This window comes from Polyodon spathula, chromosome 16 (genome assembly GCF_017654505.1).
Source record: "Polyodon spathula isolate WHYD16114869_AA chromosome 16, ASM1765450v1, whole genome shotgun sequence".
In the NCBI taxonomy this organism is placed as follows: domain Eukaryota; kingdom Metazoa; phylum Chordata; class Actinopteri; order Acipenseriformes; family Polyodontidae; genus Polyodon; species Polyodon spathula.
This window is the reverse complement of record NC_054549.1, coordinates 15,937,529-15,954,158: the sequence shown is the minus strand read 5'-3', so window position 1 is coordinate 15,954,158 and position 16,630 is coordinate 15,937,529. Positions and strand designations below refer to the sequence as shown.

Here is a 16,630-nt window from a genome sequence, read left to right as displayed (position 1 = left end):
TATCAGCACCCCCCTACCTGGAGCGATCTGTTCCGAATTGAAAAGCAGCCTCTTGGCTGGATTCGAACCCGGTCCCTTGCCCACGCCCAGAGGCACACTGCTCTACTCACTGTTCACGGTTGGGCGCTTTCCTCAGCTGGTCGGCAGTCACCCGCGCAGAGAAGTTGTAGTACTGCATCACGTTCTGGAAGTAGAGCTCTGACACCACTGTGTACTGGAGTGGAAAGGGAGGAAACGGAGAATTAAAAAAGAAATGGACTGAACCAATACAAAACAAACTAGCCCAGGCCGTTTACTCCAGTCAAACCTCTTCATCACTCCCTGTCACGCTCACCTTATTATCACCACACATGGTGTCAGTGGGGACTGATAGTATCATCTCAACTGTCATACAACTGATTTCTACCATCCAAGTATCATTTTGGGAAATTAAAGCATATAGATTTACATGTAACGAAGTTCAGCACTGAAATGATTAGGATATAAATAGCACAACATGGCATGCAGAACACTGTAGTGTGTATGATTACACCTTTTATGTACCAAAGTTATTATTGCATGTGTAAAAGACACAGTTGTAAGGAATGCCAGACCAAGTTCTTTGAGTTCCCATTCAATGTACATAGTATTTTAAAATGGGCTCATCGTCATAAGGAATAGTTTTAAATCAGGCCCAATGATGCAAATAAGAGTAAGAACATGGTCCTAACTCCTGTACACTGTCACAGCGCCCCCTACCTCTCGTCGGTGCTGTTGATACTTCAACACCTCTTCTGTGTTTAAATGCAAGCCTTCTACCTTTTTCTATTTTTCTGGTAATTTAGTTTTCCATAGTGCTAATATATATATATTATATATATATATATATATATATATATATATATATATATATAAAAAATCTTTGGGATAATTTTCCAATACCACTGCTATTGTCTTCCAATAACTAGCAGATTTTACTTACGTCATTAAACACTTTATCCAGCTCCTTGGAATCCATGATGAATTTGGGGTACCCAATCATATTGTAGATTGCATCGGCCTATCAAAGAGAATTTGAGAGATTTAGGTGTAGAAAAGAGAATTCCAGTCACCCTTTTTTGTGCAGTTGCACTTCAGCAACATAAGGTGGCAGTGTTGAGCTGTAAACAAGGTTGACGACAGCACAAAGAAAGCATTTAAATTAAGTGCTAATGATACATATGTATACTCCTTCATATTTAGCCTATCTTGGGTTGCAAACATACACAGTTAACAAGCTCAGGTGTGTCTTATTAATCCTAGTAAAACCAGGACTGGATCAAACTGCTATGCAATGGTGGTCTTCCCTGATGAATAGGCTTCTCTACAATAGCATTATACTTGCCGTGACTGCAGTGCACACTGGGAACAGGAGTTTTAGACAGCAGGTGTTCTTTAAATATACGGTGAGGCTTTGATAAACAGTATAATACCTTTTCCTTAGCAGCTTTCCTGGTCTCCACATCCATCCAGCCCACGTACTGCAGACTGTCTTCGAAGGCTGTTTTAATTTGAGTAATCATCTCTTCAGCCTGGTGTTGAGAATTGGTTGTTGGTAGATTAAAGCACAGTGATTTACCATTCCCCACTCTGTTTTACTACCACTCCCTTGTGACTGATCTTACTTAACATTCTGTCACATTGCGTATAAACTACACTTGTGTTTGAGGGACTGGAAGGAAGCGTGGCTCACCCATATATCTGGATCTTGTTAAAGCATGTTTTTTTTCATGGTTCTTATAACATGGCTTGATTTGGCCATCGTGTAGCGTTATTAACAAGTGTGGTATATGGCACCACAGCCAAAACACATTCACTTGAGAGACTGGGCAGCAATGTGGTTGCCTGGTAACCGCTGGGACTGGGAGGCAGGGTGGCCAAGTTGTTTGGGTGGCAGGTCTGGATGGCAGCATTACCCAATAGTTACAGCTGATGGACATGGATGCTGTGTGGCCTAGTGGTTAGAGATAGTGGACCGGGAGGCAGTGTGGACCAGTATTTAGAAATGTGAGACTGGTCAATATCAATGATTCTTTGAAAGGGACAGGTATGAGGAACACTTACAATCTTCTTGCTGTCTTCTGCGAAGGTGGCCTTCACAAACATGGCTCCCAGTGCGAATCCCAGGGCGCTGTCCGTGTCACTAACACACAGCTTCCACCTGGGGGTGCAGCTCTGAAACACACGAGGAGGGTCAGGGTTAATGCACAGCACTGCTGTCACAGCAAACAGGGCTTACATGTCATCCACCTCAAGCACAATTCTGATTTATAGTAGAAAATCTATTGTAAAAAGAGAGTTAGGAAACACAGCCAATATTACTTATTGAGTATTCCTTTCAGTCGCTTGGTGAGTTAATTGTAGTTAAGCGAAATCAAGACTCCCACTCACCTTCTTGATCCCATAAATGACCTCAAGAAACTTCTCTTCTGCGTCCTGAAATCTGTGGTCCAGGCTGGAGGCAGTCTTGCGCACAACATTCAGGATCATGTAGTTATTGAGGATGCTAGGGAGGGCAGGACAGTAACAGGAAGGGTGAACGCCGAGAGCGGACTGAGGAGAGAAGAGGCAGCCAGCGAGCCCACAGCTTCAGTTGCCTCCATTAGCTCAAACACCCCTTTACCATAAACATGACACACTGGAACTCACTCTCAAGCCACTGAAAAATTAGCTAAACAGGCTCTTCAATATAGAGGTGTTAATTTCCGGTTGATTTTCTAAAGGTTTAAATTAACATATTGGGAAAGCTTGTAACTGAACAGAACAGCCCTGATAATAAGCCATCACCTTTTATAATTGACTGCAGCACGTATTTGTGTGTAAGACTATATGCGCACAGCATTTACTTGTATATGGAAAAGACTGTGAAGAATATGAAATAAAACAGGCCTAAAATGAACACTTACAGCTTTGCAGGGTTGGGGCCCTTTTAATCATTTCCAACACATCATTGATCAGAATTTCAATTTGCAGTATTCTGTTAAAATGAGCTTCTCACAGTGGCAACAAAAGTACTCATATTGAAGTCACTGTCAATTTGAACCAATTCAACGGGCTTCCAATGAAAGCAGTTGAACAATCACAACAATTTACATGTCTCTAAAATATCCATTCCAATTCCTTCGAAGGAACTGCAATAGGAATTGGAATTGAAAACCAGGAATTGACCCCAATCCAGCTGCTAGTAAACACTAAGGCTGAGAGTGATACTTGGCCTGCACGTTTTTGATGGTGTTTAACACTTGGCTAACATTTAAACCAACAACCCTACTTAAACGCATTTTTATTGTATCGTTTTCCGAAAACAATTTCCTGGCATTTCAAAAAATGATGCCATAACCCATTCTGAAATTACATCGGTTTCCTAAATAATATTTACTTTTCATAGAACATGTGCCTTAAACTGGGAGCTTTAACTTAAATGAACGCCACCTCTTGTCGGTGGTGTTGATGAGATCCGAGACTCTCTGCAGGTACTCTGGTGCGTAAACGACCACCGGCTCCGAATCGTTCAGCTGCACAGGGGCAAACACAGCTGAGAGGAAAGGCATCCAGTCTATTGCCGGGGCCAGAGCCTAGAAAACAGACACGAAATCACAGCTCACTACCGTTCAGCGCATGAGAGACTCGTTTAACACGTGACCGTTCCATAGACTGCTCCACACAACACTGCTCCGACACAAGCGCTAGACCAGGGCTGTAACTTTGATATTTGATTTGCAGGCACAGAAAAAACAAACCTGCTCTTACTTACTATACTACACTGCAGCTGAACTGTATCAAGCTGATGCCCATTTGCCTCAGGCTGTTCTCCCAAGAATGGATTCGATTTCTAAGGTTCTCAGATTTTAAATGATGTCATACAGACAGGGCACGCAAGCCAGAACGAGTGCACGCACATGCAGAGGGTCCTCGTTGTACAGGGTGGCAGATCTAAATACTGTCAACGTTTAACAAGACTTTGACAAAACTAAAACTGTGGGGGAGTCTCTTTACATTATATTTGTTTTACTAAGAACTAAAATCCCAGGTTTTTACATTTTTACAATATTAAAATGGTATCTGTAGATTCGCCACTGTGTCTATTAACTGAATCCTGTACGCCAGGTAGACAGACAGACAGACAAACAGACAGACAGACAGACAGACATGATCAGTGTAAAAGGGTCCCCATTTTTTTAATAAGAACCCTAAAAAACAACACTTGTTCAGGCCCAGTACCATAAAAAACATGAAATCACCCATCAACCCACATGGTAGCATTTTGTTTGACACCTTATTCAGTGGTACTCAATTCTGGCCCTTGAGATCCATTCCAGTCTAGGTCTTTATTCCAAGCAGGTCCTAAATTAGTGAATCGCCTCTTAGCAGGTTCACTCTTATGAGCATTGCGTCTGAACACAAACAATAATAGACCATACCGTGCTGACTGTCACAAAAGGTGCGGGATATGTCTTAAATCACATGGTTGCAATCTCAGGAGTCAGTCAGCAGTTGGAATGCATTAGAAGTTTGTATACAGTAGAAGGCTTATTGAAAATGTCCAACTTTTTTTTTTTTTGGCAAATTCTCAGCGGCACCACCTGCTAAAATCAGCTTGTCACAAATGCAGCTAACTTGGGTGCTGCTCTGTGGAGCAATACTAAAAGCACACATGCACAGTGGCATTCCGGACGCGCTAGATGTCCATTCCCATTAATCAGCATGAGTCCGGAGAGGAAGTCAACCTTCGGAGCTTCTGACTGTCCTTGTCTACGACTGCTGTAAATACAATGCAACTGTTCAACCTGTTTTTCAAGTAAATATTTCTGAAATGCAGTATTTAAGTGGATCACAACAGCATATGCTACTTTTCAATTTGTTTGCACTAAACGTTTTATGGTAAGCATGTTGTAAACGCTGTAGCACTGACTGCGTTTAAAGATTGGTTTTACTTTAATAGATAAACAGGTGTTGATGCTGGCTGTGTTTTATTAACATGTTTAACAGAATAGCAATCGAATGCATGGCTTCCATTTATGTGGATTACTGTTTTTTTCAACGCCTTTCAGCACCCCCACCATAAAAACTGTTCCAGTGCCACTGTTAGGAAGTTTTGCCCAGTCAAGCCAGGGACTCTCCCTTTCAACACACCTCTGGCAAGTCCCTTACCGTACCACTCACTTAACTAAAAGCAGCATCTCCAAGCAACAGAGGAAACAGAGCCCAGGCATCAGCAATGAAAATAAACAGTGACAGGTGGGCATGTTGAAATTGCAATGGAGTATCCACAGCTGTGGCACAACAGTAGCACTAAAAGCAAACTTAGCTGTAAGTATTTCATTGCAAAGTTTAAACAAAGAACAGACATTGGAAGAAGTACAGAACTGTTCACGTAATACAATGTAACACTATGACTGATACCTACACACAGTATGGCTTTTCTCAAGAACACCAGGGCTTAAAAGGAATACTTTGTATAATTAATGTTTCTTTCATGTGTGTTCCGTATCATTCTCTGTTGCTGATTAAGCTCAGATCAATATTAATTTAACATACTTACCTTGACTAACAAAAAATACTTCAGAAAAGAAGTGAGGTGGGGAAGCAGGTCAGTATTGCACAATACTGCACCAATATGCTTCCCCTAACTCCCCACATTCATCCTTGTCTTTTGAGGAGCAATTGAAATACTTAAACAGTAAGCCTGGCAAATAATGATTGAAACAAAAACCATCTCACCAGGTGCCCGGCCAGTAGGGTCCCCTGTAGCGCGACGAGGAGAAACAGCCCCTGCCGGTTTTTGTCTCCCTGACCTGGGGGAGCAAATGCAACGCTCCCTCTGGAATTCCCAGTGAAGAGCGGTAACTTCACACAGCCAGGACGCTCCCCTGCACTTCCCTGACTGTACGACAACCTGCACCCCACACTGCCGTGCTTTTACTGGATGACCCACTTTAAATTGCACATTGTAAGACTGTGGCCGACAGTGTGGCACATTCCCCCTAATTCTCTGGTGGAAGGCAGCCTCACCTGCAGCTCTCTGGCCTTGACTTTGTGGTAGATGAGCTCCTCGTCTCTGCGCTCCTCCTGAGGAATGGTGATATTGGCGAGGGTTGTCTCCAAGTCCAGGACCTGCTGCATCTGCTCCCGTGTTGAGGCCTCCTCTCCCCCCAGGAGCACGCCCAGCTCCACCATGAAGTTCAGGTAGGCCGTCAGTATCTGCCGGGAACACAGTCTTACAAAGGACGTTGCACGTTGTTTTAAAAGAGCAAGTAGCTTTTCTTCATTCTTCTGACATTTTCTTAATTTGTCATTTACTGACCCTTATGATTTTTTTGCAATCATTCTGAGTGCTTCTTTTTTTTTTTAATATTCATTTTGTCGAGTGTTTTTATAGAAGAGCTAGTAAACATTTACTATGGACAAAGTTTACTTTACCTACAACTGTAATGCTTGTCAATGCATGCGTACATATATCTACAACAGACAACTAGAAATGAAGAGAAGCTCCTAAACTCAAAGTCAGATTAGACCGTGTGTATTGATTTTAGACAGACAAGATTATGCCGGATTCCAGAATACAGAGGTTCTGAATTACAGAGGGGTTCCCACTGTTAATTTCGGTAGTGATTTGGTTGGGAAGTTTGTAGAGGGGCTGATTAGACAGGTTTTTACTGTAAACACAGTATCTGAGTACAACAGTTTGGGACATCTTGAATATTACATTTATTCATTTTGATTCATGTTGTCTTTTTGCTCACCAAAAGCATTGCTCATAAGAACACAATTACATTCCATTAGAAAGTGGGTCACAGATGCTTTTTTTGTTTTTTGCAGAGGGAAATGTGATCTTCAGCACATTGTAATGAATAAGAATATCTACAGAAATATCTGGGTCAATGTGCAAGAACCCGCAAGACCTCCACCCCTACCTTCCCATTGACAGTCTTGTTGAGGTAGTAATCTCTAGAGGGCAATCCCAGCCCCGACTGGTCTACCTGAAAGAGAAAAGAGCCTGATTACATATACACATAGATACATATACACCTTAAAGGGATCAACTTCATTTCCATAACATGCAACATCTCACCTGTTTAATGCCTTCATATGATTCTAGCTTAGAGTTATTTACATGTCTGTTTTTATCCACCGAGTCTGCTTCTGAAAAGACTCCTATAAAAGTGTGATGGTTTGTGAATTACCACCAGGGGTGTGCATTTGTAAATTCTGCCCGATTGTATATAGAGATTTTTTCTTTTACAAACTCCCAGTTGCCACATTTCCAGAGCTCTTTGTGGTCGTTTCTTTAACAACACTTTAGCTTTAGGAGTCTTTTCAGAAGTAGCTTCTTGAAATAAAGAAACATGCCAGAAATGAACCCTAACGTATAGCTGTGCGGGGGTTTGCCCCCTGTAATGGAAGGTCTATACACACCTGGATGATGTTGCTGTTGGAGTTCTTGGCGTCTGTGCTGACGTACACAGAGAAGAAGGGCGAGGTGCGGTATTGTGCAGAGACGATGCGCAGCACCTCCTGGAAGTTATCTTTATCCCAGTGACCAGTCACATTCCAGCCCCCAGTCTGAAACGCACAGAAGCACACCCATCAGAAAGCACCTAACTGAACGGATTTACTACAGGGGTACTTATTTACATCAGGGTGCAGCTCAATACTTCAGAGACAGGTGTAAAGTGAACCTTTTCAATCTACTCTTTCTGACATAGCGAATCGAAGTGCAAGTCCAGCTAAAATCACCTAACAAATCTTGGAGCATCCTTTATAAAAGCTTCCCACAGTAAATGTGCAGTTTTCCCAAGATTTTCCCCATGCAATTACCATGCTTTGCCATGTCTTAATTTGCTTTACCACACACTCCTATCTGTGCTTTACAATGCTTAGCTATGCTTTAATACACTTTACTATAGTTTTAATATGGGCAACGTTTTTTTTTGTTCTTTTCAGAAACAAGATATATTGCAAGCGACCCAGATCTCCGAGATCAGTCCTGTAGAGTGCAGAGATGCAGGGGTGCATGGTGGACCTGGTCTCTGCACACTCACCTGGTTGATCAGGTCTTTGAGGGGCTGTGCTCCCAGCTCCTCTATCTTCTGCTCATTCATACAGGACTGGAAGTACCTCTGTGCTTTGCGCTCAGCCTCGCCCGTCCCGTTCATGGTGGTGTTCTCTGATAGGGGAGGAGATGCACAGGCTTACCCTGGCTCTGGAGCCTGTCCCTTGTAACATGCATGTTTTATTTCAAGGGTCAAAACAGGAGATTCCATACAAAATATAGGATATAATTTCTAGTGGAAATTACCAGTTGATAGAAATAGCAAATAAAATAAATGCAGGACACTCAGTAAGCATTTTGTATGTGTAAATTAATAATGAAAGTGATTGTAGCTAACAAACTAATACCAAAAAATCAGTCATGGTATTGAAATGTGTGTTATATAGATCTCAAATTGAGTAGTTTTGAATGAAACACATTTTATAGTATGTATTTTTATTTTCAAATATGATATCTGGTACTACACTAGGTTAAATAAATCTGTTTGCAAACCATGCTTTCAGACACTGTTAGACTTCCTTAGTGGCTAACATGCCTTCAGCCTTGAACATGCTTTGACCAAAGAGACACCGGTGAGGTTAGGTGACATGAAATGGCCAAGGAAGTCTAACAGATGTTCTGAGGGTAAGGCAAGAAAACTGGGAACTTTATTTAAACTTAGCACCAGACAGGTTTTAAAATGATAATATGTGTCTGTTATAACATGTGTTTCTTTCAACACTGCACATTTAAGTTTTCTGTAACTAATGGAAGGAAACAGGCAGGATTTGTGGAATTAGTTTGTTTGCTACAATCGCCTGAAAGTATGGAGTTGAATACAAGGGCTGTGCAGATACTCAGATTTCCAAGTGATTTCCTTGAACATGTTTTATGTCATATCCTCATTTGAAACTACACTTTGCTCATCATTAAGCAAGTCCCAATCAATAACAATAATAAATGTGTCTAATATCTTGCCAGACCCTATCTATCTCAGATTATTTGTCTTCCCTTTGTTTCATCAGTTTGATATAACATCCATTATATTTATTTTCTAAGCAGTTTCAATTACTCTCATTCAAAGCTTGTGTTTTCCATATTTCGTGATTCAAGAGCCAACCACTGGAAGAGCATTTATAAAACAAGGCAGGGATCGAGATGGAGGTTCAATAGACACAAGCTTGGAGAATGATATGCATTGCCCTGTCTACTACTCTGGCTCCTGAGGGCCACAGAAGGGAAGGCATCTGCAGTGATTCTGCAGCGGAGAGCCCTGCTGCCCTCGTGTTCCTCCCCTCACCGAGCAGGTGTTTTATGATGGCTTGGTTGTGCTCCCACAGGTTGTTGAAGGTGCCCCAGCGGGAGTGGCCATCGGGCAGGGGGTTGGCCTGCACCCAGCCCCCGCAGGCGAAGGAGTAAAAGTCCTGGCAGGGGTCCACAGTGCGGTCCAGAGAGCCCAGGATAGAGCTAGCAACCTTGATACAGGACTCAGACAGGCAGAGTTGGGGTTGAGCTGGAGGAGGAGAGAGGTGGGAGAGACAGCATAACAGACTGCTCTGTACAGTCCAAGTGTTTAAGATTAATATTTTCCATTTAAAGTTAAATGACAAATATTTCAAGAAGTCTTTCTCAATACCTAACATTGCACAGGGTTCCTCCAAGTGATTTAATTACTGATTGGTAAAGGTGTTCAACGTTTACAGCAGTATATGGTCATACATGATCCCGTACGAGCCAGTTTCATCATGGGGATTTCAATATGGGTTTCGGTTAGATTATAAACATTCTTTTCAAAGCCTCATGCTTGATTGACACAGTGCCAGCTAGGCTTCTGTTAGTGCTACTGCAAATGACACTCATTCATGGTTACTGATTTTCCACTGGGAGTTTGGGATATTGAAATGTTGGATGTTTATAGGCGGAAATAAAAGGGGAAACCGTTTCCCGAAGAAGGGAGCGCTTCCTGTTCGGAATTGCTTGGCGTCGCAAATCTGGACATGCGAGTCCCTGGAAACTTAATAGGGATATTCTCTTGTGCCAATGTCAATACCACCCAAGCTATGAAAACACCACGAGAGGACGGTGGAGAATACATAGCCTGATAACTAAGCTGAACTAACAGCCTTTGTGACAGAAGTGTGCACTATTGAATATTATAGGAAATCTAGGGTATGGCTACAGATATTGTTAAAGAGTAAGCAGCAGGGTTCTGAAAAATATAGCGTTATACATCCCCACGTGCTGCTCTATTGCACTGTTTGACACGTGGGCAATAATCCTTGCACTATTAGTGCACTAGAGTGCCCATATTGTAAAGAGCTTTGAAACAAGCTTTAAAGTTGTAAGTGTAAAAAATTGTCAGGATGTTAACGGTGAAAAGAAATTACAGATACATTATTTAAACAGTTGTAGCAACACGTGGGAACATGGGACGCTATATTTTTCAGAACCCCGCTACTTACTTACTTACTCTTTAATGCTAATAGTACCTGTATGACCACTAGGGATGCATGGGGTGACTCCAGCCAAGTTAAAGGGGTAATAGAGCCAAGACTTTAAAACAAACTAGTCTTCTGTCTCATCAGCATAGCAAATCATTTAAATCTTTACTCTGCCACCACACACAGGTATTTGGACCCTACCAGACACCTGGACCTCCCTTTGCTACACATTAGACCCTAAAGCCTGGGTAATAAATCCATTAATAGGCCTGGAATTCCATGGCTTTCCCTTGTTGGGTTCTATTCATAAATTCCTGACTAGAAGGTTTTGAATTCTACCGAGCATTTAAACATGACGCACACAATGGGAACTCATCCCCACGGCCATTTTGAAGAAGTTAGTCCCCATGAACTCCTATGCTTTGAATGTAAGATAAAAAAAAAAAAGTTTTAAAAAGTTTTATCAATGTGTGCTTCTGTGAGGGGAGTACGAGGGTGAAAGAAAAATGGTTCCTCTTTGAAAAGCACCACTACCCATTTCTCTCTGGTGCTTTGCTTTCACTCAAGGAAGTTGGTGAACTTTCTTTAACATACCGGTCTTGTATTGTCATTAGACTACAAGGAAGTGGAATTCCGAGGAAAGAAAAACAGAAAAAGCTGCCTTGTATAGGCATGGACTACAGACTGAGTTACCCAGATAGCACCTGACTACAGTTTTACATAAGCTTGAACTTCAAGAAACCTGAAATCATTTGGCAGTTCATGCCTTTAAGGTTTATCTGGTTTTGTGAAAGCCTATTTAATGCAAGTTAAGCCAAACAGGGTTGTGGTTTTTTGATAAGGCCCACTGTCCATTGAGGCATTCATTGAGACCACCAAGTTTATTTTACTTCTGACTGTATTTGAACCACAAGAACAGCTAGTGCATTCCCCAGTCACCAATTCAATTGTGTAATGTTTCAGAGGGACTGGTTCCAAAACCAGGCCGGATAAGTTTGGCTTCCTGTAAATATATTTTTGTGGTTCTGCATGTAGACAGTACACCCAGTGTCACTTACCATTCCTGTAGTGCATGCCCAGAACGAATATACAGGCCAGCAGACAGACAGACAGCACTCCCACGATTACTAGCAGCTTCTTCTCAACGTGCGTCCGGTCTGACCAGCATCTCCGATTGCGGCTTGGGCCACTAAAACTTACCTAGACACCCAGACAGACAGGGGATCAAGTTCAATAACGTTTTCAGTGCCTTGTGCACAAGGCCTTGTCATTTTACGGTCTCTAAATGAGGTCTTGTCATAAATTTACTGTTACAAATAAAGGTTATAACAGCGTCTTATTTTAATAATTGTGGTCTCTTTAAAAAGCACACTGCCTTTATCTGGGGAAATATACTTATTTGACAGAGCAGAGACAGGAAATAAAAAAGGTATTATGAAAAAGCCGTTTCTGAGATCCTGTTATACCAGGCACAGGTTCTCACTGGCTTCTCGGGTGGAGGCGTACGTTTGCAGGAGAGAGCCAGATGCTCCAACTGAGCTGTGCTAGCTGCTGAGTTGTGAGGAACTGCAGCTGGGCATTAGTCAGCTGCAGATCCCTAACCAGCAGGCATGCGTGTCCCAGAGGAGCACCTCACTATAAAAGGGGAGGTGCTGAGACATTGGGGTTCTGCTGAGAGCCAGGACACGATCAGTCTCTGCTACCAACAGAAAGAAAAACCAAAGCCACTGATCACCGTGTGGGGAACCAGGATCAGGGTTTTATCATCTGAAAAGGGACAGAGATTAGTTTAGGGATTTTTAAGTCCCACTTGAACAGATCATTTGGGAGTGTGTCAGTGGAGAGAGTCTTGTTTGCTTTTGTACACTTGTGTGTGTCACCGTTCCCCTATCACTGCTGGTATTGCCCCAGGATTGCTGTTGCTCTGTAAATGAGTGTGTGGCGTTGTCAACAGGCACTTCTGAGTCTCTCTATTTGTCAGTGGATAGCCAGAAATCTTTATTTTACCACTGCACCCAATGTTTTCTCTGAGATGACATCCATAGGGGTGTGTTGATAATCCCATTTTCTCAGTAATAACCTTTAAGAAGTATTTGTAAGCAGGTATTAAATAAATCAAAAACACAATTATTTATTAATGTGTGGATTTCAAAAACAAGAAAAGTCGCCCTTCCTCAGCTTCTGAATTCAGTGAGTATGAGTTACATATTTTTTTCGATTGACATTCAATTAATTGTGTAAACAAGAGAAACCGAGGGGCCGCATTGTTTTGCGTTGAGTGATTAACACGTGTTGTTCAATTACATTTTTACCTAACAACTTCAAACTTCTTAAAAGGTAATAACTCAAAAAATACAAGTAAATCAGCAGACACCTACTACTTGAATGGTGTGTGCTTGGAATTCGTTTTGACAAATGTTCTTTCCATGGCACAGCAGATGAGCACCAAAGTGAGTGGCAGTAAAAACTAAAAGCAAAAGGGTTACAGGCAAATAATTCCATAAATCTTACAGGTGGTGCACTTCACTATATAAAGGTCTCACACATGCAATGTTATTATTATCCTGTACCTTACTTTCAGTTAGACTGTCACTGGCTGCAAAGCATTCCAGTCATTAGAGGAAACAGATTTAACCCCTTCCTTAGTCACTGAACAAGCAGATGCTTTTTAAAACGACCGACATCGACACAACCCTTAGAAAAGTACCCCATAGTAAAACCATAGCAAAGTGTAATAAAGCAAAGAGCAAGCATGGACAATTACAGACAAGCATTGCAAAGCATGAGAAAACTGGCTGTACAAAAATACCATGGTGAACTGTTACTGTTTGCGGGAATCAAAACCAAAAAATAAAGGGAGTTTTGTTATAACTTTCAATTTCAAAGGCAACACACTTTACAAACTTTGTAAACTGGTGTGCAACCTGTATGGGATACATATTGAAACTGGTGGCAGACACAGGCCTTCTCCACCTTATCACACATTCCAGGGCACTGTTAAAGAATGACAGACTCTGGAGGCAGATTCTTATCTCGGTTACTATGGGAACATGGTGTGACTGACAATGACATCACAGCAGGTAAACATCCAGCACTCCTGAAGGGGTGAGACATCATTGTCCTGCCTGTGCAACCCAAGCATCAACCTCACAGCACTGGAGCTACACTGCAGGCCCGCTCTATCCAATGCTGCTGTAGCCATTGCATGATTTATTACATAATGGTGGTCATTCAAAATGATAGTTCTACATGCTGAGCACCACACTACAGATAATATAGAAAAACGCAGACTCTTCACATTGTGGTCCAACATTTTAAAGTAGACATTTCCCAACTGCAATTCTAGGTTACCAATTCCAAGGGTCACTGAAGGTCAGTTCTGTTACTTATATTGTCCACTTTAAGAATATTACAACATATTTGATTTCTACTGCCTTCCTAACCTGTAGATTTTAGTTATATTATTGAACTGGAAAAGTGTTTTAAATGAAAAAGAAAAAGCATGGCTTAGTAAAGCTGGGTATAAGGGGAGAAAGGTGGCCATAAAACCAACAGATATTGAGCATGGTGTTTCCTATAGACATTGTCCATTGATTTATCATATTATATTATGTGTGTGTATCATTGTGTAAATTTATTAACCTCAAAGAATCCAAAAAAAAAAAAAAAAAAAAAAAACCCATACACTAGTTATTTTTTAAATACTTCCACTTACACAATGTGCAGTGATGACGCACATCATTTAATTATTATATAGAGTGAAAGTTGATATTTAAGGAACAATTTACTTTTATAGCAGGCTGTGCAGGTTTCTGGCATTGGTGTTCAAAGTCAAGGAGCGTCTATTTTAAAGATCTAACCAGTGGCGGATCTAAGTACTGCCAGCCCAGCTCTAGATTCAGTCTGCTGATGTTTAACCACTGCGAGTTACTGAGCAGATCTGAAGAGCCACTTCTGAACTCACACTCAAAAGCACATAAACACAGACTTACCAAAAACAAAAAACACAATGTTCTAGTCGTGGTAATAGAACCACTCAGCAAGATTGCAAATATAAAAAAAGGACAGATTTCAAACCCCAGTGCACTAGAGCAGACATTATGAGAAGAGCTTGGAAACAGACTTTGAAGTTATGAGTGTAAAAAGTTATATGTTAACCATGAAAAGTACAATAACAGGTACACTATATAAACAGGTGTAGCAACATGTTGGGATGTATGACGTTATATTTTTCGGAACCCTGTACTCTTTAATTTTGTTACATACCATTGCTCTAAATTATATTTCCATCTTTTAGAGTGCAACAGTGCACCACTAATTTGTCAGGATCCCGTGGGCTTAACATCCTGCAAAAATGAAAATATCTAACCACAAACCATGGCGATGCTCAAAGTGCTAAACAGTGGGAGTAAATGAATACCCTACAGCTAAATGACAGGGTGGGGCATTTGTTCTTAAATTTACCCCAAAAACAGGTCAAGTGAAGGAAAGTAGTGAAGCAAGCAAGAAAAAGTGATTGGTTACTGAGGAAGTTGCTTCTGGAAGTATTAGAACTCATTCTTGTTCACAGCAACCAGTCACAGTCACTCTCTGTGTTCCTTTATGTGAATTCATGAATGCAAAGACACAGTAGAAGTGCAGCATTAAAATAGATGGAGGAGCTGCGAATTCACAGTAGCTTGAAAAAATACCACTAGAAAAAAATCAAACATATATTTAGCATAACATATGCTTTTTTTATACAGGGAAATGTGAGACATAACGATGGTAATAATACATTGGGCAGTTAGGTATTTTTTTGTTAGCTCTTGTTTAAGCTCAAATCCTTGCTGGTACCAGTATGTCCTAATTGTGTTAAACTAGACTTTCCGTGAAGCTATTATGCATTTCAAAGTAAGTACTTTTGCAACTTCAGCAGTTCAATTTCAGGTCTTCAATCACACAAGCTTGGAGATCCTGCTTCAGATCAAGTTTTACACAAGCAGAGGAGAGATTTCGAGATGTCCTACCTGCATCCCGTTAGGGTACACGTCATCTATGGGAGAGTCCACAAGGTCATCCTCCTCAAACGTGGTCCTCTTATAGGCAGACATCTGAAGGGTCAAGTGTAGAAAAGACTCTCTTAGTATCTCCATGTTTCAGCAGTATGAGGGCATATATAGCAACCTTCCTCTCAGGATTCAGAACCTGTTGAAGTCCGTCGAGCTTCGGAATCCTGCCTGGCTTTTATGCAACAACGGAATCCAGTCTCTGACCACCTCCCCCCCACACCCAACTCCTTTTTAATCTCACCAGGATCTAGGCAGACTTTCTACCCATGTGGGAACTCCTTGCAGTGATTTTCCTGGGAAGCACACTCTGTTTTTAAACACCACTTTGGATATCCCAGCGTGGCTACAATGCTGCCTACTCCTCAAAACGTTTTAAATATTTAAACAAGGGGCTCCTCCGAACAGCTGAACACACAACTCCAACAAAAACAGGAAGCGCAATTCCTTGATAAACCTTAGTGCAGTGTGCATGAATTCCACAATGTGGTTCAGCTCAAACTGGGAGGCAACCTGCTGGAGGTAATCCCGCCTTCCCCTTCTCATTCGCCCCCTTGCATTCCGAGCCATTTCACACAGCTCCTCCCCTTCCCACTCCCTGTTGCCTGGTTACTGTAATCTGAGGGCCCAGAAACTGGGTTGTATCATAAACCCCCACCCCCTGCTTGCACTGCTTTGGGTCCCTGAGGGCATATGTTGAAGCCAAGCCCCCCAGTTTAGTAAATCCACCCACCAGTGATTGATAAAAAAAAAAGAAAACAGAGACACACTTCTTTCAGGCTACATACTTTAAAAGTCCTGTAGTAAGAATAAAAGGATAAAGCAGAATAACCTCCCAATCTTGTTTTTTTAAGAAATCCTCCATGTCTGTTTACTACATTTCTCCAAAGTTTTCTTTGGTTCTCATAGCTTTATCATCAAGGACATTAACATTCCTATAAAAACCAGACTCTGTACTGACACCTGAAATCAACTTACAGCTTGTGGTTGGCCTCTTCAAGTGTTTTGCTGATTTTTTTTCTTGCATCAAATAAGAAAATTGGCTTCCTTTTTTAGTTTGTTGTACCGGTACAAAAATCTAACAATTGTTT

At 41.5% G+C, this 16,630-nt stretch overlaps 1 protein-coding gene across 3 annotated transcripts in view; it reads right to left on the bottom strand.

Moving 5' to 3' along the window:
- Nucleotides 1-16,630, bottom strand: part of LOC121329029 (endothelin-converting enzyme 1-like) — a 37,277-nt gene that overhangs the window by 4,873 nt on the left and 15,774 nt on the right. Inside the window, exons 1-14 of one of the 3 annotated variants that reach the window (XM_041274241.1) lie at nt 15,784-16,002; nt 15,501-15,584; nt 11,550-11,691; nt 9,351-9,563; nt 8,061-8,185; nt 7,435-7,581; nt 6,933-6,998; nt 6,031-6,219; nt 3,451-3,593; nt 2,410-2,524; nt 2,083-2,193; nt 1,452-1,550; nt 962-1,039; nt 111-214 (exon numbers count right to left, since the gene is read on the bottom strand). In XM_041274241.1, coding sequence (XP_041130175.1) covers nt 111-214; nt 962-1,039; nt 1,452-1,550; nt 2,083-2,193; nt 2,410-2,524; nt 3,451-3,593; nt 6,031-6,219; nt 6,933-6,998; nt 7,435-7,581; nt 8,061-8,185; nt 9,351-9,563; nt 11,550-11,691; nt 15,501-15,584 — 1,616 coding nt within the window. In that variant the 5' untranslated portion in view covers nt 15,784-16,002. The other 2 variants (XM_041274242.1, XM_041274240.1) reach the window with 2 other exon arrangements.